The sequence below is a fragment of the Mirounga leonina genome, unplaced genomic scaffold (assembly GCF_011800145.1).
Source record: "Mirounga leonina isolate KUSES-001 unplaced genomic scaffold, KU_Mleo_1.0 Mir_82, whole genome shotgun sequence".
Classification (NCBI taxonomy): Eukaryota; Metazoa; Chordata; class Mammalia; order Carnivora; family Phocidae; genus Mirounga; species Mirounga leonina.
The window spans coordinates 10,359,760-10,381,981 of record NW_023270825.1 but is presented as its reverse complement, the minus strand read 5'-3'; the positions used below and the strand labels follow the sequence as shown (position 1 = coordinate 10,381,981).

General features: G+C 56.2%; 1 protein-coding gene across 1 annotated transcript in view; it reads right to left on the bottom strand.

The window, feature by feature from the left end:
- Nucleotides 1-1,144: 1,144 nt before the first annotated feature.
- The window catches only part of PRIMA1 (proline rich membrane anchor 1), a 55,438-nt gene continuing 34,360 nt past the window's right edge, over nt 1,145-22,222 (bottom strand). The window contains exons 3-4 of the mRNA XM_034992660.1: nt 17,964-18,093; nt 1,145-4,171 (exon numbers count right to left, since the gene is read on the bottom strand). Coding sequence (XP_034848551.1) covers nt 4,069-4,171; nt 17,964-18,093 — 233 coding nt within the window. The 3' untranslated portion in view covers nt 1,145-4,068. The remainder of the gene's footprint in view (nt 4,172-17,963; nt 18,094-22,222) is intronic.

Sequence of the window (22,222 nt, the reverse complement as noted above, 5' to 3'; positions counted from 1 at the left end):
GGCTGGGGGCTGGGCACCGCTGGCCCTGCCCCCAGAGCCCTGCCCGGAGCTGACTGCCGCCCCCACCCCGGGCTGTGGGCTGGGGTGGGGGAGACACCAGCTCTGGGCACACCGGGCCCCCCAAGTTGCTGCCACTGAGTGAAGCCTGGGGAACCCAGGGGAGGGGGGCGGGGCCCAGCACCACCCCAACCAAGGGGAATGGTCTGGGTTGGGGTCCGCCTCAGTGGCTGATGGCTCAAGACGCCTGTCTGGGCTCCAACTCCAGGCCCCACCCCCCGAGGTCTGTGTGCCCTTGGCTGTCACACTCCACCTCCAGCCTGTCTCCTCACCCCTCCATGGGGAACGCACCGTTGCAGGGGCAATGCTCTCTCGTGGCTTCGGGCCCATCGGACAGGAACCTCTCTTCTCTAGAGGCGCTGGGAAGAAGGGTTGCTTTTGGCACGGCTGGAAAAGGGGCCTGGAGGCCCCACAGGCAGCTCACGCTCCACTCCGTCAGGGGAGCAGGGGAGCCTGGGGCCGGCCTGCGCTCTGGGCCCTTGGGCTCCCTCTGCTTGGAGGTGCAGGGCAGGCTGACCACGGTGCTCCGAGCCGCTGGTCGGGTGAGGGGGTGCTGCCGACCAACTCTGGGGGTGGGGGCTGAAGTCTGGACATGGGGAAGGACCCGGTAGGAGGCCACAGGCCTGACCCATCTCCCCTCCAGCGTGGCCCACCGCTGCTGGCCCCCCGATTCCCATGAGCACTTGGCAAGTTAGCGGAACTGGCCTGTCCCATCTGCCTGGCACCCCGGGCAAACTGGGACAGTTGGTCACCCTCTTCTCAACTGAGTCAAGGGTCAAGGTGGCTGGGTGGGGGGAGGAGGGACAGGATGGGTACCGTGGAGTCCCCATCAATGCCGGCCTTGGGGTATTCTGATAAAACCATATGGAAATAAGGCAAGCAAGTCACCGTTACCGAGCCCAGCCCTGGGTTTGTAGCAGAGCCTCAAGGAACGGACACAGCCCCACACTCAGCCAGCTCCTTCCCACGCCCCGCCCCCCCCAAGGAAGACAATGGACAGTCCTCTTTATAAGGATATTTTTATTGAAAATTAAAAAGGCATGGTACTTTCTTCCTTGTAAGTAGCATCCAGCCTGCCTCCCCTACCCCCCAACGCTGCCGGTCCTGCCCCCTGGGTGTTCTCCGCACAAAATCCACAGTGGTGTCTCACTGGTGGACAAGATGGCCCAGACCGCACGTTTGTCCACGGAGACAGAACGCCTAGGGACAAGAGCCCTCTTCGTGGGTGCCCCCGGCACACCGTCAGGAAGGCAGATCTCAGTGTTGACATTCATGCATTAGCGCGCACGACCTGGGCTGTTGAAATCAGACTTTGTACAGATTTGGAGAGTACATTGATCTTATATAGATATAGATATCTCTTTAAATATATGTATATAACTATATATAATATATATGTCTATATTTTTACAGCTATTAGTCTTTCTTCCAAAACTTGCTTTAGAAGCTTCTAAGGAACACCTAAAAACTCTGGGAGATCCTATAGGCCATTCTAAGTTGGGCTCAACTAGGAGACAGTTAAAAAATATCTATTTGAGGAAAGGCGGAGAAGAAATGTGCATTTCGTTCTCGACCTCAACGTTTGGGCTAGTCTGAGGATTGATCTGTGTTGAGGGACTGCAGATACATTCCTGAAATAAACGTTCTGAGCTCAAATACCAGGCCGAGTGTTTTTTTTTTTTTTTTCTTTCTTTTTTCTTGTCACTTAAGCCAAAACTCCGGTGAGGTTCCCTCGTTGCCACATGTGGGAGTTTCCAAATGGCCAGTTCTAGGTTTGGTGGGTTGACTTCTCACGTAGATTCTTTTTTAAGAACTGGGTTCTTCTCTTGGTTTTCACTAACTGAGCGATAAGACTTTATAAACACGATTTGGGGGAATTTAGCACAAATGTTAGCTTTTCCCAGAGCCCTGGCTGTGTCCCCAGGGAAGGGGACACTGGCCCCAGAGCACGGTGGGTGGTCATCAGAGTTCCTCACAGGGAGCCTCGCCAGGGGCTGAAGGATTTAGCTAGTTATAAAACCTCCCAGGTTGGAGCCAGGGTCAGGGAAGGTGGGATTGTGCAAAGCGGGCCTGTGCCCTGCCTCCCTGGGTGCCTCTCCGGGCTGGCTGCCCACCCCTCCAGTACCCCTTAGCCAGGATTCTCCCCTCTGGCTGAAGGGGCCTTCCCAGAGTGGCATGTGCTGAGAGTGGGGGTCCTGCCAGGGTATCTGCTCAGGGCATAGGCAGGGGACTTGGCAGGAGGCTATAGGCCGTGAGGGAAAGCGTCTCGCTGCAGACCCACACCCTCTGACCTCTTGCCACGGGCTCTGCATCCCTGGGGGGGCGTGGAAGACATGGGCGCCCGTCAGCTGGGGGGACTGACCACGGCCACTCGTGGTGGTGTCCCATGCTAACGTAGGCAGGGAAAGCAAAATCCAAATCCAAACCCAAAACAGGTCCTCACACCGAAGGAAAACTGAAAGGAAGAAAGAAGCCTTTCTCAGAGGGTCTGGGCCTGGGCCTGTCCTCAGCCTGTTCCTGCTGACCTGGGGGTGGGATCCGGGTTAGGGTCTCAGCAAACTCACCTTCTCCCCTCTGCCCTCTGAAACACAACGGACCACAGACCGCTGACGGCACAAGGGCTCCGGGACAATGGATTTCCAAGGTTCAGCCTGAAAGGGGACTTGTTTTCTATCAGGCTTACCTGGATGGGAAAGTCTCACCGTGGCCCAAATCCCCTCCAGAGAACTACACTTGGTGGTCTGTGAGGTGGACAGGATCCACCTAGCCAAGTCCCTACACGGAGAGAGTAGAACCACGAGGTCAGGAGTGTTCTCCCAATCCGCCAGGGGAGACCAAACCACAGGCCGCTGTCGCCACGGGGCTAGTCATGTGCCCACAGGGCCGGTGGCCCCCTGGGAAACAGGCCGGTGGACGGGATAACCAGGCCTGGAGGGTCTTCTCATTCCTTCCCTTTATCTACCAACCCCTCCGGAGGTTTCAGCACGTTTAGAACACAAGACCTGGGGAAGAGACATTCAAAGGGGAGCACTGGGAGAACCCCACCTCTTTGTGGGTGAGGGGAGGCCGGAGGCTCTCAGGAGAGAGTCTGAGTACCTGGTTAGGGCCTCTGGAGGTGGTCAGGGAGAGCCAGCACCAGGCTGGGGCAGCCTAGCCCGGAGCGCCCACAGGGGGCTTGGCATAAGTGGTGACCTCCGCCGGATGAAGGCAGGGCCTGGCTCACACGCTGGCGTCAGTCGCTATGAGGATCAGCTGTGGGAATGAGTCTGAGGACAGGCCGAGGGGCCTCCGTCCTTCCTGGCTCCTTGGCCTGGTGTTCAGTGAGTTGTTTTGCCCCTGGAAGGTCACACTCTAAAAGAGCCCCTCTGTCTGCTATCAGGAGGGGACTCCACAGGCTGGGCTCACAGCCCTCCGTGGCACGGGGTCGGGGGTCTAGAGCCAGGGGCCCCGGATGTGGGTGGGAAGGGGAGGGAGGAGGCAGGCCCTGAAGACCGAGGACAGTCGCAGATGCGGTGACAGACAGATGTGTGGGAAGCACCTTTGGAAGGGGACGTCTCGTGGCTGCGCTGATGGCTTCTGTTGGGACGCATGGTGAATGGAGAAGCGTCAGGCTTGCTGGGGAGGAGGAGAGGTTTTCTGGCAGGGGAGTGGCCCCTGGATCACCTTTCTCTTGGCTAAAGCGGGATGCCTCCCCAGCCCAGCGGACAGACAGACTCCCTGCTTTTGTCAGAGCGCGGCTGGAAGACGGGACATCAAACACAAGACAGGGAGGAGACATGCGGAGCCCGGGGTGGCGGCGCTGGCCCTGGAGCTGCGTGCAGGGGAGCCCGGCTCAGCCCGGTGTCTGCGCCGCCCTGCCTGCGAGCTGACCGGGCGCGAGGCTGGGAGGAGGTTGGTTTCTCCTTCGGAAGTCCTGGACAAGCCCAGTGTCAGCTCGGGTCCGCCTGCTTTCCCGGGTCCACTAATGCCACCAATGTACCCCTCTGGCCAGCAGGTCCAGGCTCTGCAGACTCACACCACGGCGCTGTTCACATCCACCCCTTTGTTGCTCTGTGAGGAGGTCATGGGATACTCAGCAACATTGGTGCCATTCTCCTCTTTTCTCAGTGGTTTCCTGGGTGGGGAGGCAGGGACAGCCGTTAATGACCAGGGACTGGGGGGGGGTATCATGTCCTTTCAGGGAGCCCACCAGGCTCTGTTTTGGGTTAGCATCCTTGGGGTGAGACCACCTCAGAAGCTGGAGGCGGTCTCAACGAAGGTGACTGCATCACATGTCATGCACACCAGGGCACAGTTGAGAGTGAAACAGGGGAGCTTTTGATAATGAAGCAAGGACCACAGGCATGAATCGGGACTGTTCTGGACAAATGAGAAAGGAGAACGTACGGTCAGCCTAGTAGGACACAGGGTCGGGCTTTGATCGATCTCACTGATTATGAGCAAGCAGATGTGAAGACGACTATTTGGGGGTGCAGAGTGGAAGAGGAGAGGTGCCAGAGCTTGGATTTTGCAGTCTTGCCTCTGTGTGGTCAGCGGTAAGTGGAAAATGTGATGAAGAAGATGGCAGTGAAGGTGATGCTGGTGGTGGTGATGGGGGTTGAGGTGGCGGGAATAGTAATGGGGCGGAGTTGGTGGTCATGGTGGTGCGGGTGGTGGAGGTGATGGTGAGGGGGGTGGTGGTCATGGTGGTGCGGGTGGTGGAGGTGATGGTGGGGGGGCTGGTGGTCATGGTGGTGCGGGTGGTGGAGGTGATGGTGAGGGGGCTGGTGGTCATGGTGGTGTTGATGGGGGTGGATATGGTCATGGTGGTGCGGCTGATGGTGGCAGAAGGGGCAGGAGTGAATGTCCAAACTAAATGAGTGCCCACTAGTGGTTCTCAAACCCTTCACGTTGGGCCACTTGAAGTTCATCCAGAGGCTAATGCCAAGAGCCATTTCTGCTATCCATACGCGGCTCAGGAAGGCTGGGAGGGAGGCTTTGAGAAGGCTCTTGCTCACGTGCAGGGGTTCTGGATCTGCAGTCCTGCTTTCTGGCCTGGCTCCAATCCCACCTCCTCTCCTGACTGGTTCAGGAGGGCTCCGGCCCCCAGCGCTAGGCCTGCTGGCTACAGCCTCCCGATCTCGGCCACTTACAGGCTGTGGCGCCCAATCCCATATTGCAATACTGCTGCCTCTTGTGTGAAGCTGAGGCCCATGGGGTCGTCACTCAGTCACCTCCTCTGTCCCCACTAATGCTGGGGCTGAGCCTAAACTGGCCTTTGTTGTGCGTTGTCTAAACTGAATGTCCAAGGCCATCTTTGAAAGCCTGGTGATTGGTTGCTTCTGCCTTCTCAAATGTCCCCAGAGCCTTCCCAAACCCAGGCTGAGGAGGACTGGCACCTGGTGACCAGTGGGTGCCTATAGGACAAAGTCTTAGGTGAATTAGTTTGGGGGAGGCAGGGTCTGCAGGGTGGTTATCAGTAGTTTCATGGGTGGGATTATCAGGCCTGCTCAGAGGAACACCCTGAGATCACATCTATTAACTGTTCCCTTTTTCCTTGCAGCAGAATTAGCTCACAAAACACAGAGAAACCCAAGTGCACTCCCTCCGGGTGTCAGGCTCAGCCACGGTGGCTTCTAGAAACATGAGATGCAAACCAGCCCTTCCTCCTGGGGCCCATCACACTTTGTGCAAAGCACTCTTGGTTACAGATTTTCTTGTCCCCTCTCACAATGGTACCCTGAAGAAGCTAGGCCTGGGGTTAAGAGATTCATTTCATGGGGAAACTGAGGCTTAGGGAGAGCTGTCACTTGCCCAAGGACCCCCGGCTGGTTGGGGGCCACCTGCTCCTACCATATCCTCGTCCAGACATCTTTCCATTAAGTCAGCATTCCCAGCAGGCATTGTACCCCAACACAAGGGGTTCCCATCAGCTTGGGAAGGCCTTCCTCCACCCTCCTCCTGGAGAGTTCCAAAAGTTCTCAAGAGTCCCATCTCCAAGAGGCCCGTCTCATTTTGCTTGAACCCAGCACATCCCAAGAACCCCATTTATGGAGACGCTCAGGGACACTTTCCAGAACCCCCAGCTTTGTAGGGGTCAGACAGTTGCCTTGTTTGTGATGGGCTTGTGGAAATGACAGCCTCTGAGCCAGCCTCCGTCGCTGGGCCTTTCCTCCTTGGTCTCCTTCCTTTCTCTCCTGGGCCACCCACCCCTTTACAGGGGCTTCGAGCAGCTCTGACTTTGCTGGGTGGGCTTCATTCCTGACTCTGAGTTTGCATGGCCCAGGAAATTGGGTGGGGTGGTGCATTTCCTACATTTGTCATCAATCTACAAGGGGGAGGATGGACATCAGAATCAGGATTCCGGAAAATAGGAACAGACAAAAATCTTTGAGCCCAAACCCACACTGCTTTTCTCCCTAGTAAATGTTCAGTCTTGGGCTAGGTCTGAAAAGTCAACCGGAGCCAAGTCCGGGTCAGGGGAGATTAGGCTGAAGGGCCTTCCAGAGTGGATAATGGAGAGATGAAGAAAGGGGTCTGGAACTCCCATGGAAATGGGCAAAGCATGGAGGGCACAGAGTAGGAAATCAGCAGGATTTCTTCTGCCAGGAGAAGAGGTGAAATTTCTAAAGCCAGGCTGTGCTAGGGGACCCTTTTGCATTCCCTGGAGGCTTGGAGGGAAATGTTGGCACAGAGGACCCAGCAGGAAGCAAGCCTGGCTGGAGGGACGCTGAGGACAAGGCAAGGAGACAGCCCCAGGGCCTTCTTGATGGCCCCAGCCAGCTTCCCAGGCAGGAAAGGACAAAGCAGGTCTGGGCAGGGGTTCCACCCAGCAAAGTGGTACTTGCGGCTGGTGCAGCGCCCCCCCCCCCCCCCACCAGGAGCACTCCAAGAGTCTGGGCATGGCAGGGGGAGCTGGGGGTCGCTGTCCCAAGGGTTCTCCTGAGAAATGGACCTGGTCTGCTCCCCTCCTTCACCAGAGCTGAGCCCTCAATCACTCTACTCTCCGGGCTGTAGCCCCAGCCCACTCCCAAAGCCCTTCTGGGGTTCACAGAAGCCCAGTGGAGTCTGGGGTTTTAGCTACAGCGGGAGATGGCTCTGCCTCACCCCTCCCCGCTGTCCTTCCTCTAGCGGGGCACTTCACGGTGATGCTGCCCAAGCGCTGGGATGTCACGGCTCAGTAAACCCAGGCCCCACCACTTCCAGCTGTGTGATCTTGGGCAAGCCACTTAACCCCTCTCTGCCTCAGTTTCCTGGTCTATAAAATGGGCACAATAATGGAGTCCATTTCATAGGCTTTTTGGGAAATACATTAATGTGGGTTAAGCACTTAGATGAGCATCTGGCATACAGTAAGTGCTCCATAAGTGTTTGTTAGCTCTCGGTACTGCCATTGGAAAGGAGTCAGCGGGGAGCTGTCCTGTGGGCAGGCGGCGGCCAGCGCTCTCCAGTCTGCACAGACTTCCTACCTAATGCATGCCCCGTGGGGCTCCGGAAATGCCAGAGAGGCTTGCTGGGACCCAGCCTGGCTCCGCAGTGCCGTGAGCCAGCCGGGGCTGGCCCCACTAAACCAAAGAAAGGCATCTGCACCCTGGTGCAGGAAGGGATGGCCACAGACGACGCCCTACAAGGCATGGCTCCTAAAACCAAGAGAAAGGGGAGTGAGCTTTTCCTCGGCCGTGTCCAGGATTCCTGCGTGCCGGAGGTGGGTCCCCCACCCTGGACCCCTTCCGCCTTGCCCGGCCAGCAGCAGGTACTGCGCGGTCTTTCCATGGAGCGCTGTGCTGATGGCTTGGCGGGGCTCAGGCCAACAGCCACGGCCTCCACGGGAGCCGCCTCCCCGCGCCGCCCGCCTGGGCAGGGAGGGCCAGGACCCAGGTGCCCCTCTTGGGTCCTGCTGACAATGATATGGCAGGTCCCACCCTCAACCTGCAGCTCTGCCAGGGGAGCTGGGGACAAAGACAGCTCTGAGGAGCCTGGCAAGGGAGGGCTGCCAGCTCGCTCCATGTCTCAGGCCCCCCACGGAAGGGTCTGGTCCGTGAGGTTTTGAGTCTCAGACTCCCTCTTCCGAAAGCATCCATCCTCCCCTGCACCCACCCCCGAAACACACCCCACCCCACCTCTATACACACACCCACCCATAACTACACACATACCTACACACACCAGAGCATGCATACACTCACACCCATGCACACCCCTCACACATACACACCCCCTTCCACGACGAGATGCCTTTGTCGCCTGCAGGCTTCTCCAAACCTGGGTCAAGAAGCCAGGAAAAGCCTTTTTGCGAGCCAAATATCCCGGGTATTTGCTGAAGAAGCACAGCCTCATTTCTAACCCAGCACACCTCCTCCCCTCACCTGCGTGAAGGTGAGTCAGGGATGCAGCTGAGGAGCATCCTCACCCTCCCACTGAGCCCCCGGTTGGACCACCTCCCTAGGGCTTCCTTGCCCAGCCACCTCCGGCTGAGCAAGCTGAAGGCGGGCGTCGGGAGGCTCGCGGGCTGGCGCTCGCCCCTGGGACCCAGTCAGCAGGGCCGGGCATTTGGACCTCACTCCGAGGGCTCCTTAAATCAGGGACTTCTGTCTTACCCCTCATCCCGCCCCACGACTTCCACCCAGCATGTCTACAGAGATGAATTCAGGGAGGGATGGAGCTTCCTGGTGACAGAAGGGCCCCGAGAAGCAGGGACCCGTCTGGTTCTCCCATCCACTGGCGCCGAGCGTGCCCACCATCTGCCTGCCTTTCTGGCCACGACTGGCCTGCAGCACCATGCGCCTCACTGCACGAAGCTGCTCCCCCTGCAGCCTGCCTCCCACCACCAGGACAGGATTCCATCTCCAGCCACAGCAGGTGGGTCCCCGGTTGGGGGCAGGGCGAGGGGGCATAAATGAGCCCAAGCGAGCATCTCGGCCCAAGGCAGATGGGGACACACAGTGCCCTTGCCTCTTCTGGGCTATATCTCTTGCCCTCGGCGGGAGGACTGTGCAGGTGATAAAGATGAGAGATACTGTGGCCTGTGGGACTCAAGAGAAGTCTGCGTGTTGACCCCACCACTGGGGAAAAGCAAGCCCTGGGCTGCCTGGAGGGCGGCTGTGAGCCCCAGAAGAAAGACCACCAGCCCCGGAGTTGGAAGACTGAGTCTTGGTCCCGCAACAAAGCACAAGACTCCAGTCCCTGAATCCAGCCGAAGTCCCCAAGGAAGTCAGATGGTCTCGGAGCGGCCACAGCCATGTATCCGTGCTCCGCGCTCGGCCAGAGGTGGTCCCTCCTCAGAGCACACTAGCTTTGACTCGACTCACGGCAGTCAGACGTGGTGGTCTGGACTGCCAGCCAGAGAGGCTGGATTTGGCGCCTGGGGGGTGGTGCTGTTACAGGAACTTATAGGGGCAGCAGGGAGAAGTGACAGATGGGAACGGTTGGGTCTCAAGTGTCCAATCACCGCATCAGGCCCCGCCTGGCCCAAGAGGTTTTGGCACAGAGACAGCTCCAATCTCAGAACCCCAGGGATCCGAGGGGCCTTCAAGATGAATGTCTCGCTCCCAGAAGTTCATGTGAGATGAGGCTGCATGAAAAGGTTCCACTCCTGTCCCCAGTCCCTCTCCCCCCGCCCCAGTCTTGTCTTCCTCCTGCCCAGCTCTGGTCCTGACTGTGCAGGCCGGCAGGGGCCGGGGGGAGAGGGCTGGGCCGGTGGTGTGTGCGGCGGGGCTGGGGAGGAGGCAGCAGATGGAGGCGGCCTGCCTCAGTGTGTCATGCCCAGGCTGGGGGGAGGCCGGGTCACCCGGGGCATGGGGAGGGAGCCAATGAGTCACTGCACGCACACACCAGCTGGAGGACAGCGCGAAGGCGGAAGACACTGGGGCCTGGAGGGAGGGGAGCCGAGCTGGAAGCCCAAACTTGTGAAGGGGAGGGGCCAGGCATTTAAAACCGGCGCATGTTATCTCCTCGAAAAGCATATTCTACTTCAGGGACGCCTGGGTGGCTCAGTTGGTTGAGCGACTGCCTTCGGCTCAGGTCGTGATCCTGGAGTCCCGGGATCGAGTCCCGCATCGGGCTCCCGGCTCGGCGGGGAGTCTGCTTCTCCCTCTGACCCTCCCCCCTCTCATGCTCTCTCTATCTCATTCTCTCTCTCAAATAAATAAATAAAATCTTTAAAAAAAAAGAAAAGAAAAGCAGATTCTACTTCACTTACCCAAGGGAGAGAAAAAAACTGAGTTCACTGAAATTCTCAATAGAGTTTGCTAATTTAAAAGGTAGACTCTGAGGGCACCTGGGTGGCTCAGGCAGTTAAGCATCCAACTCCTGATTTCCGCTCAGATCATGATCTCAGGGTCGGGAGATCGAGCCCCCACGTGGGCCTCCGTGCTCAGCGGGGAGTCTGCTTAAGATTCTCTCTCCTCCTGCCCCTCCCCCAGCTTGCACTCTCTCTGGCTCTTTCTAAAATAAATAAATAAATTAATTAATTAATTAAATAAAAGGTAGAATCTGGCAAGTCTATGTAAACAAGCCTCCATTCAAGCCACAGAAAATCACGGAATAGTGACTACGCGCCAGATGCCACCAGGGAGATGAGGGAGATAAGAGGACTGCTCCCCCCACCCTCTGATGTGTGTGCAAGTGTGCACGTGCGTGTGCATACAGTCCCTCACACACATGTGGGGGCACATGCACGTGTAAACACCAACATTAACCTGCCTAGAGCAGAGAGCAGAAACGTAAATCAGGGAAAGCTCCAACTCCAGGGCTGGGGCCGGGAAGAAGGATCTAGAGCAGCCCGCGACACAGGTCAGAGGAGGTGGTGTCTGAGCTGGGGCCTGAGTGAGGAGCAGGAAGGACTGAGCTGTGAGAGGAGGAGCAGTGTGTGGCTAGAGGGAGCTCCCTGCGAGCTCGAGGAGCAACGAGGAGGGCTGGAAACCTCCGTGACCTGAGCCAGCTCTCTTCCCCAGCCTGGACTCAAGTTTCCTCCCATGACCCAGGAGGCTCATTGTGGCTCAGACCCCACAGGAAACTCGCTTCCACCCCAGGCCACCAGGTCTTCTCTACTTGCCACACAGCAAGAACCCACCTTTCTCGGCCACCCCCCTCCCAAAGCTCCAAAGAGAATGTCAATTCTAAAAAGAAAATGAACTTCGCTGGCTGATTGGCTATGGGGTCTGTGATTTAGGGAAGATCTTGAAACAACACCATGGTGTCAGGCTGGAGAGAGACAAGGATGGGAGAGGGAGCGGGCTGAGTGTGGCAGGTTCCCAGGGAGCTGCCGGCTGCCCGTCTGCCCCGGAGCGGACAGAGCCTCCAGGCAAACCCGGCACCTCGGGATGGATCATCTGAGGTAGCAGTGCACACGGAGAGGAGGTGTCGCTGACTCCAGGGCAGCAAGCACATCGCCGCACACGAGGTGACTGAGCCGCAGACAGCAAGCTGTCGTGCCAAGGTAGACTCTAATCACGACTCCCACCCGGGAGGCCCCTGTGATGGGGACCAGGCAGTGTTCCGTACGTCTGTGGGCCCTGGGAGGGTGCTGAGCCTTGCTTCTTGGAAAGCCAACAGATAATGTATGAAATGGAAAGAAAATCCTCACAGCCATATACACAGTGCTCAGAGCATGGAGAGAAAGACCAGAACCACTGACACCCAGAAGCGGTGGTCTCTCAAGAATGTGGCTGTGGGGAGAGGGGGGGCAGTTAGGGGGCTGCTGTGTTTCTTACCAGGCTTGTGGCAAGTTGACGTTTTAAACTATGTGCCTGTATTACCTCGATAAAAACGTAAAAAGGTGGTTGCGGATGTACGAAGCCCTAACGTTTCTTTCTAACCATAAAGCCGTGTCAGGAAGCAGGCACAGCGTTCCCGACTCTTGGGGTGCGGGGAGCACCCCCTTGCCCAACCTCTTCCCTTTCTCTCCTCCAGCTCTCTCGGATTCTCCCCCTCCTTCACAGCACCCAGGTTTTAAAAGCACCTTATTTATTTGCATAACAGTTTAAAAAAAAAAGATTATTTATTTGAGAGAGAGAGAGAGTGAGAGAGAGCACGAGTTGGGGAGGGGGTAGTGACGGGGAGAAGCAGACTCCCCGCTCAGCCGGGAGTGGGATGCAGGGCTTGATCCCAAGACCCAGGATCAGGACCTGAGCTGAAGGCAGACACCTACCAGATGGAGGCCCCCAGGCATGTGTGTGTGTGTGTGTGTATTTAATCCGCTTACACCACTAGTGAGGGGCTGAGGGCTCGTCTTGTGAATCTCTACATCCCTGGCACCTAGTCTAGTCTGCAGCACACAGTAGGTGCAATTTGTGGACCAGGCCGAGGAGCACCAGAGCCCAGCGACAACGTGTGTGCTCGGGCACCCTCGGGTGCACGCACACCAGAGCTCACTCCCAGGGAGCAACACGCTTGCTCACCGCCCGCAATCAGCGGTCTGCGGGATCGGCCACACCGCTCTGCAGCCTCTTATCGTCTGTCCACCAATACCTTGTCAATCGGAACGAGACGACCGTCAAGTGGCTTAACGGCAAATCGATGGCAGAAGGTGAAGGCCCCGTGCCACGGATGACCGGAGGAGGAGGAAAGGTGCTCTTTGGGCGCCTGGGGTGCAGGGGTGACTCGAGGCGGGGGGCCTGGAGGGGATGGGCGTCACCTGTTCTCTGCACGAACGGGGGGGCTGACAGAAGTTGCAAATGCGCCCCTAGGACGGTGGCCTCACTCCTGAGAGTCCATGGGCCTGTGAACTTCCTCCCGCTGGCCTGGCCCTCCTACCTGCGCCCTGGCACTTTGTCTCAGTGACTCACACCGATCATTGCTTGCTTGAGGTCCCCATCCTGTCCTGGACCAATAGCTTCTTTCCTTGTGTCTGCTTTACATTATTTCCGCTTGGTAGTCCCTCCAGATACTCCTCTCCTGGGGGTGGTCTGATCAACACTGTCTCCTCCCCCCACCCCCCCACGAGGTGTGTTCCTCGAGGGCAGGGACTGTGCCCGAAGCACCCAGGACGGGAGCTCAGCTTGGAGTCTGCTCAGGACCCTCTCTCTCTCTCTCTGCTCCACACCCCCCCACCCGCTCTCTCTCTTGCAAATAAATAAATAAATCTTAAAAAAAAAAAAAAAAAGAAGAAGAAGCTGCTCACAGCAAGCTCATAGCAAGGAGGAGGCCACTGAAATGTAAGCTGTGTGGGCTCCCATGGCTGGGGACCCTGCAGAGTTTGGGGTCATTGGCAGGGGACCTGAGGGCCACTGCATGAGCTAGTCCCGCTGTGAGAAGCTCCGCTTCTGAGCCCCTTGGTCTGATGAACACCATTCCCCTTCCAAGAAACCTCTCAGGGCCCTGGGTCTGGGGGAGGTGCCCCCCCTTGGGCTCCCCACCTTGGAGCACCCCCATCCCCGAGCACCATGTCACCCAGCTCAGAGTTGGGACTCTGGGCGCATTTGTTGACTCACAGGATGCAGTTTGATTCACTACGTCTGTGAGTAGGAAGTGCTGATTCGACCCCACCTCCCACCAAGGTCATGCCCAGTGAGGGCACCGTGGGGTGCTGCTTCTGCACCTGCTCTTGTCTCCTCCCATTCCTGCAGAGGCCTGTGGAGCCTGCGGCCTGCACCCCAGAGGCCAAACCAAGCTGGCGTCTCCAGAACCACCTTGCTACCCCAACTGATTCTAGAACCATCCTCCCAGCAATCTGGCTCCCCAAGGCTGTGTTGGGGCCATTCACAAAGATCTCTTGGAAATCCTCCCCTAGGACATCAGGCTGTGAGAGTTAAAAAAAGACCTGGGTTGATCACTGAATTTTCCTTTTAATGGTTTTACATTGACATGAAATGCTTTTGTTTCCTGAGAGAAGAGGCATGTTTCAAATGAATTATTAACCAAGAAGAATTGGCCGTGAGCAAGGAATCCTCCATTGACTCTGGAGAGAAATGCACACAGATAGCTGGCTGGCTCGATGCTATCTCTTACAGCCCCCAGCAGAGGTCAGCCCGGGCAGCAGTAGGGGCCATCTGCTCTCCCTCACAGCTATAACTCGGGCTGCCCCCTTCTCCCTCCCCCAAGGGGTTAAGCCTCTCCCACACAGGCCTCCTTCCAGGCCAGTTCTGGGAGTGCTGGCCTCTATTTCTGCCTCTACTTGACCCTGAAGAGAGCCCCCTCCAGTCCCTGACTATTTGTCTTTGTGGGCGGGGATGCCCTTTCTGGATGATGAGGTCTGGAGGAGCAGAGGGCTGGGTCTTCTTCCCATGTCCCAGGCCTTTCGAAGAGGAGGATGCGGATCATGGTGCTGTTGCAGAGCAGGGACTGTGCTGGTCTCTATTTCTGCCCCCACGCATCCATTCCATCCTCTCCCTGCCCTGTGCCTTGGGAGGCTGACGCCTACCACTGCATGTCCCAGGCATCCCTGTTCCTTGGGTTTGGCCAGTGAGAGGCGCCCTCGGGAGACGAGGGAGGGTGGAGAGAGGTTGGGGTGTATCTCCCCTACCTTTCCTGTTCTGGGGCTCATTTCCATCTGTTCCAATCACAGCTCCTGCTAAGCGGCCCCTCTTGAGTCTCGGGCTCTCTAGGTTCTCTAGTTACTGTGGCACCATTTCGTCCCCTTGTCCTGGTCCTAGGGGCGCTTACGCCCCCCACGGCTACGGTCCTGGAGTGCTTCATCAACCCCATTTACTCCCAGGACCCGCCCAAACTCCTGAAGGAAGCCCCGCCCACACCTCTGGATGGGAGACACGCCCACACCCCTGGAAGGAACCCAGCATATACTCCTGGAGGGAGCTCCGCCCACAGCCCTGGAAGATAGCTCCGCCCACACTCCTGGAAAGGAGCCCCACCCACACTCCTGGAAAGGAGCCCAGCCCACACTCCTGGAAGGAGCTCCGCCCACACCCTGGAGGAAGCCCCGCCCATACCCTGGAAAGGAGCCCCGCCCACACCCCTGGAAGTGATCAACTGAGCCATGTGGCCTGAGCTTGGTGTCTTTCCAGGCCACTGGCAGATCCAGGAACCAAGAGCTCAGAGCCTGTGGAAGGGGACAGAGGGCAGACAAGAGGCCCCTCAGGCTGCTCTGAGGGGAGGGGAGGGGGCACCCCCACACGCCTTCCTGGCCGACCCCCAGCTCCGCTGGAACAAAGCCCAGCACGCCACAGCGGGCCACACCGCCAGTCAGCTATTAATGTGAGTTAGTTCTCCTCGTGCCCTCCTGATGTTGGAGCAGACAGCACGTCTCTCCCGAAGTTTGCAGCAGAGAGGGAAGGCAGAGGTGACCTGAGAACGCTGCCTCTCTTTGGGGGGTTGGGGGACAGTGGGAGGGCGTCCTTGAGGGGACAGTGGCCCTCTCTGGCAGTGCTACTGGTGGGTCTTGCGTGCTCTTCCTGGCAAACCTCCCGTAGCTCCCTGTGCCTCCCGAGCGCCAGCAAGCTGCTCAGCCCGGTGGGCCAAGCACCTCCCCGTCAGGCACGCGGCTCCCTCCAGCCTCATCTCCCGCGGTCCTGGAGCTTCCTGGTGTCCTGGTGCTTTCGCTCATACAGGTGCCTTTGTCTGGAAAGCCTCCCTGCTCTGCTTCTCAAAATCCTCCTCCCACTGCAGCAGGCTCTCAGCTCAGATGCTCTATCATCCCGATCAGAGTTAGCCATGCCTCCTCCGGGCAGCGCCACAGGCTGCCAGCAAGCCTCCCACAGCCTCATCGCCACCTGCCTTGTAATGCGGTCATGGTCATGCGCGTATCTGCCCCCCACCGCCCTTCGGTCGCGTGAGCAGCCCATGGGCATGGCCCGGATCTTACCTGTCTCTGCCCCCACAGAGCCAGGCACACAGTAGGCCACTTGGAATCAGATTGGCTGTGTCCCCGGGGGGTCTCCCAACGTATCCACTTTGGTCTCCAAGGCCAGGCCTCCCCCTGAATTGCAGGGTCTGGGAGCCTTGGAGCCTTTCTGTCCATCTGTCCTCCCTTCCTCAAAGCAGCACCGCCACACCCCAGGTGCCCGGGCACCCTTGAGGAAGGGCAGACAGGAAAAATGAGGTCCGCTCTTTGCTCAATCCTAGTGATACCGGCCGCAGTCGGGGCTGGGCTTTGGAGTCACGTTCAAATTCGGAGTCCACTGCTCCCTGGTTGTGCCATTCTGGGCAGTTCCCTTTACCCCTTTGCACCTGGTTCCTTATCTGTAAAATGCAGTGGATTGGAAAAAGATGTGACGAAGATGAACTGAGGGAATGTTAGGGGGGCCAGGAGCCGCCCCCCACACTTGTTGAAGAGGCGCTGGGCTACAGCTACTCCCTTGCGACTTGTCATTGTTTGTGGACATTATCTGATAGCATGAGGGCAGGGGGCTTCTAGAAGGGGCTCTTGGCCGAGAGGCAGATCCCCAGGGTTTGGCCGATCCCCAGGGAGCTGCTGTACCTGGGCCCTGTCCCCCTCGTGTCCTGCCAGGATGCTCCCGCTCAGTCTGGCCTGTCACCCTCCGTGCCTGAACATGCACTCGTTGTCAGACCTTTGACTTGATGTTTTACTCTTTCTGCTTTTGAATTATTCAAATGGAATCACATAGAACAACGGATTGAAAGCCTAAAGTGAAATAGTTTAGGTGTTCCAATTGTTCTTAATAGAGACCCCCTAACTTTGGGCCTTCGGGAATTTTCAAAACCTTTATTAGAAATATATGAACAGGGCACCTGGGTGGCTCAGTTGGTTAAGCGACTGCCTTCGGCTCAGGTCATGATCCTGGAGTCCCTGGATCGAGTCCCGCATCGGGCTCCCTGCTCGGCAGGGAGTCTGCTTCGTCCTCTGACCCTATCCCCTCTCATGTGTTCTCTCTCTCTCATTCTCTCTCTCTCAAATAAATAAATAAAATCTTAAAAAAAAAAAAAAAGAAAGAAATATATGAACAATGCCTAGCACCCTTGGGTGTTTTGCAACATTTTTGTTTGTCTTTTGACTCTCTCTTCCCCCAAGGTCCCGGGAAGCTGGGGTAGACGGGGAGCATTTTTTGGAGGCTGGGAAGCCTAGAGGTCAGGGGACCAAGGGGGGGAGCTGCTGTGCTGTAATTCCGGGGTGGGGGGAGCGGCATCCACCACATGGCCTATTCTACCAGACTTAGGGGCCCCGGACACAGCTTAAACCTCAGACCCCAATGACAGCCACACTCGGCTGCAGACCCCAGCTCCACGAGGCGGGTGGTGACTGGTGATCATTTTTGAAAGGCAGGGTGAGTTGGTAGTTACAGAAAGGACAGCGAGTGTTTGTGAAAGTGAGTCTGCTGTCTGGATCATTTACGACTCCCCTGGAGCACCCCTGTTCATCCTCCAGAACCCAGCTGAAGTCTTGTTCACTGAAAATCTTCTCTGAGGCATCTCAACCTCTGTCTTCCCCCCAGAGAAGCCTGGCTCCCTGTGTCACCCTTGCTCCTCTATCTGCAGCTCCTGGAACAATGGACCCCTTCGCAGTACTCTGCAAGCACCTACTGTATGCCAGGCACTGAGGAGTATACATGTTGTGCATACTGTTGACAGAAGCATCTCACCATGCCTCGTGACAGTATACGGCTGTCATTCTTCCCCCCCCATTTTACAAGTAGGGAAACTGAGGGTCAAAGAGGTTAAAGTGATTTCTTCCTGGTCCCACAGTTTGAACTGGTATCTGAATTTAGATCTGACTCCAAAACCCAGTTCCTACACCAAACCAACAGTGGCTCCATCCCCCACCCTGCAAGGATTATTTCCATACTCTTAGGTCCTAGGCGCCTTGAGTGAACTCCGCAAGGCAGGGCCTGTTACTTCCAGGTGGGGGGGTCACTATATATACATGTATACATATATATGGGCATTCACTATACATTCTTTCTGCTTACTAAATGCTTAACAATTTTTATGGCTTAAAGAAAGATGATGGGGGTGGGCGGAGCAGCCCCCAGCCCAGGCGGAGCCCCCTCCGGGCTCAGAGCCCCGGGAGCACTCACCTTTTGATGGCTTTGTAGCAAATGATGACAAGCACAGTGAGAAACACCAGGGAGGCACAACATACCGCAATGATGATCACCAGCCCCGACCACCAGCTTTCCTCAGCGGGGCACGAGGTAGAGTTGGGGGCTGAAAGACATAGTGACAGGCTGAGTCTCCCCCGCATGAGCAGGTGCCGGCCGCGTCAGAGGTGGACTGTTGTGGGTGACACCAAGGGTGGCGGCCTCACCATCATCAGTCCTCCGCCCTCCAGGATGGAGGCTCTCTGACCTCTCCTGCCGTCCCCACCCCCACCCCAGCGGCAGTTGACATCATGGCTGGCCCCCAGCCAGACACGTGCTCTGAGCAGGGGTTAAGCGCTGAGGCCGGGGCCATCCATCCTCCCTTGGCATGAGCTAACTGACAGCAGGGTCAGGTTTAATTTCCCATGAAAAATAACAGAACATCTCATTCTCTCAGTTGAGGCATTAAATCCGCTTCCTCTGAGGGTGGGGGTGGGGAGCAGGGCTCACAGGGCTCACACTGCGGGAGGAAGGAGAGAAAGGGAGGCCCATCAATGTCAGTGTGGAAAGTTGATTTCTTCTAAGAGGCAGGCTGTCTCCCTTCTTGGATTTGGCCCATGCGGTGAGTACCTAACAGCCGCCTCAATTTGCACGGGTGGCCAAAATCTGGAAAAGTGTCACCGACAAAGCATCTGACCCTGGGTGCCGTGGGGCCCCTTGGTCATTACTCAATCCATGGAGTCTCTGAGGGAGCTTGTCCTCCCCCTTGGCACCACTTATGTGGGGCTGATAACGAAGCACAGGGGTAGATCAGGCTCACAACAAAGCTGGTTCGCTCTCCTGAGAAAAGCAGAGACGTCACATAGCCTCATCCCAGAGGCTCTGAAATGTCCAGACACAACTGGAAAGAAGTGCCCTGAATTGCAAAAGAAATGGGGGTGGGGTGGGGAAGGAAACAGAGAAAGAAGAAGGGAGAAAAGGGAGGGAGGGAAAGAGAGAGGGGGCTGGTGAGGGAGTGAGGGACAGACGGATGGACAGATAGACAGACACTACTAGCTTTGGGCAGGTCTTCAAGACCTGTGACTCTGTGTAAAGGAATCAAAACTAGGCTCTGGGCTCTGAGTCCAATGACTAATAGACACCTTCAGGGACTCCACAGCACATGGGGAATAAGGGAATGCTTTCCCAAGGACACCGTGGATGGCTTCATCTCCATCGTCATTCTTACTGTGGACGTTGTTGTTGTCCTAATCATCAAGGTGTAAATCCCGTATGGTGACTCTTACCCACTGGAAGTGTGTGGTCCGATCGGCTTTGACAAATACGTTCACCTGCCTAAGCCACAATGCTGTTCAATCCCTGCCCCACAGGCCACCACTATTCTGCTTTTTAAAATCATTGATGAGATTTGCTTGTTCTTGAAAGTTCGCAAATGTAATCATGCATTGTGTGGTTTTTTGTTTTTGTTTTTTTGCTCCTTTCGTTTAGCAAAATGTTCTTGAGATTCATCCACGTTGCTACAAATTTCGGCAGTTCCTTCTTTTTTACTGCTGAGGGGTATTCCATTCTATGAAGAAGCCATAATTCGTTTATCCGTTCACCTGTCGTGGACTCCTAGGCTGTTTCCAGGGTTTGACTTTTGTGGATAAAGTTGCTAGAAGCATTTGCGTGCGTGGTATAGATATGTTTTTGTGTTTTTCTTGGCTAAACGTCTGGGAGTGGGCTCGTCGGGTCCTAGGGTGTGTGTGTGTGAGTAACTTTATAAGGACTGCCATGCTTGTTTTCCCAAGTGCTTTTTCTCTTGTATATGCCTGCTGGGAACAAGGAAAGAGAAACAAGCTGGGCAGAGGGGTTATAGGTTACTGACTTGTTACCGGACTGTGGCATTTTTGCAGCTGGGCGGGGAGACGCAGGAAGTCATGATTGGCTTTGCAAGGAGCAGGTGCTAAAGCCCCATTAACAAATGCAACGTCCCCAGATGTGGGGCTCAGATCACCACACAACCAAGCAGATTCGGAAATGCTCCCTGAGCGATGCCAGGGACAAAGGTGTCACCGAGCCACGGGGCTGCTCTCAGCCAGGGCGAGATCAGGCCTTTAGAAACCCCAACACTGAGAAGATTTAGAATATGAAATTCAAAATAGAAATAAGCTCTAAAATAAGGGAAAGGAGATTGAAGAGAATTCTCTTTTTCCCCATGATGAACGTCTTCAGTATTTTTTTGGTGAAATATCAAACACAAACCTCTCTCTTCCCCCCACCCCCAGAGAAGCCTGACTTCCTCCCCCGACCCAGTTCCTCATTTTGGGGCGTCCCTGGCTTAGCCGAGTCTTCCTGGAGTGACCCTGCACAGATCCAGGCCCAATCTTCCCTACAGTGGTCACTGTAGGACAGTGTGAAATGCAACCAGATACATGGGGTCCCAACCCCAAAGGGCTTGTCTCCTTGTTTTCACTGCAAAGGGAAGCAATTTTGGTTTCTGTCAATTCTACCTCAGGCTGTAAAATTTCTGGACTAAGTCCCAAGGGCCATGCCTGCAGCCCAAGGGGACCCTCACACCTGCCCACCAATGGCCCACAGGTCGCTGGGGCTCACATCACCAGTGTGTATCCTCAGCTGGGGGCAGCCCCCCTCCAGAGGGCACTTGGAAATATGGGGAAAGGAGCTGTCTCTGGTTGCCACAGTAAGTGAGCCCAGGAGCTCCCGAAAACAACGACAACCTGGACATTCCTACAAGGTCGAATTGTCCCTCCAAAAATGCCACCAGGGCATTTGTTGAGAAATCCCATCAACTGGAAACAGAAGGATTGTTCCTAAAACTCATCTGCAATTAGACACTCAATTTCAGAGCGTCTCTTGTGATGTTCTTTACATTCATCGGTAATGAGGTGGGGATTTCCTTCTTGCTCACTTTTTTCAGACAAAACTGGCACAGAAAGCAGGGAGTCTCTGGCTTGAGAGGGTCCTTCTGCTTCGGGCCCCCAATATTATTCAGTGGTGTAGCGCTCAGCACACACCTGTGAGGAAGCTACTCAAGGCAAGAAGCTAATGCATAGGAAAAGAGGGAGGTATTTTGTGAATCTAGTCCAGGGCATAAATCTTGGATTTTGCCAAGAAAACAGCTCTTGTGTTCAAAGAATCCATCCTTATTTATCCTAGCTCCAGTCATTCTTTTTACATGAGGAAGGATCAGGGGCTGTCAGAGCTGGAGGAAGGCTAAGAAGTATCATTTCAGAAAAAGGACAAACAGGGACGCTCGGGATCAAGAAGCATCTTTTGCAGGGGCTAGGGTTGGGACACTGAGCTTTGGGCTGCAGGCCAGGTCTGCTCCTGCCTGAACTTCCTTCCTATTGGTGTGGCCAGTACCCCTTTGCAGATACGATAAGCTTAGCACGTGAGCAGACTGATGGTGCGTATTTGAGAAGGTAACATCACATGAAGATGCTCATTCATTTGTTCGTTCGTTCGTTCCTGCATCCACCAGCCATTTGCTGAGCACCTGCATCCCTGGCATCACGCTAGGAGTTGGGAGTGCAAAGATGGATTCGATAGAAACTGTGCCCAGGTCTGGTACCAGCTGCCCACGGATCATTACCGGGCTGGCCAGAATCTGGTCGACTCGCTCAAGGAGCCAGCAGGCTCCAAGAGACCAGACGTGCAGATTTGCTAATGTGCAAGGGGAAGGTCATTTGTGGCTGGGGGGAGGAGGCCATTCGGTGCTACGGATCAAGGGCGAAGGCAACGCCTGTGAGAGGCAGGTGGTCAGACGGGGAAGGCTGAGGCAAGCAGGGTGTGAAGTCCCAGACAGGAGGCTGCTGGAGCTCCGCCTCCTCTGGCACTCCCCCCCCCCCCCCCCCCCCCCCCCCCCCTTGCTCTGGGCCAAGATTCTGCAAACACCGAAGATAGGCAGGAGCTGTCCTGACCTCTCAGGGGTCGCAACACCCTCTGTCCTGGGACTCAGTAAGGCTCTGTCTGCTGTATTCATTAAACTCTCCTGACGTCTGTAAAGATGATAAAAGTGACAACCAGAGAACGTGATGTGGAACCACCCGGGCTCGGTTTCGCTTTGTCAGAGGAGCTGCTTTCTTCCCAGTCAAGAAATGCATCATTTAAACTTCTATTTGGGGGGCCCCAGGTGGCTCAGTCGGTGGGGCGTCCAACTCTTGGTTTCGCCTCAGGTCATGATCTCAGGGTCGTGGGGTGGAGCCCCAATCGGGCTCCCCACTCAGCGCGGAGTCTGCTTAAGACTCTCTCTT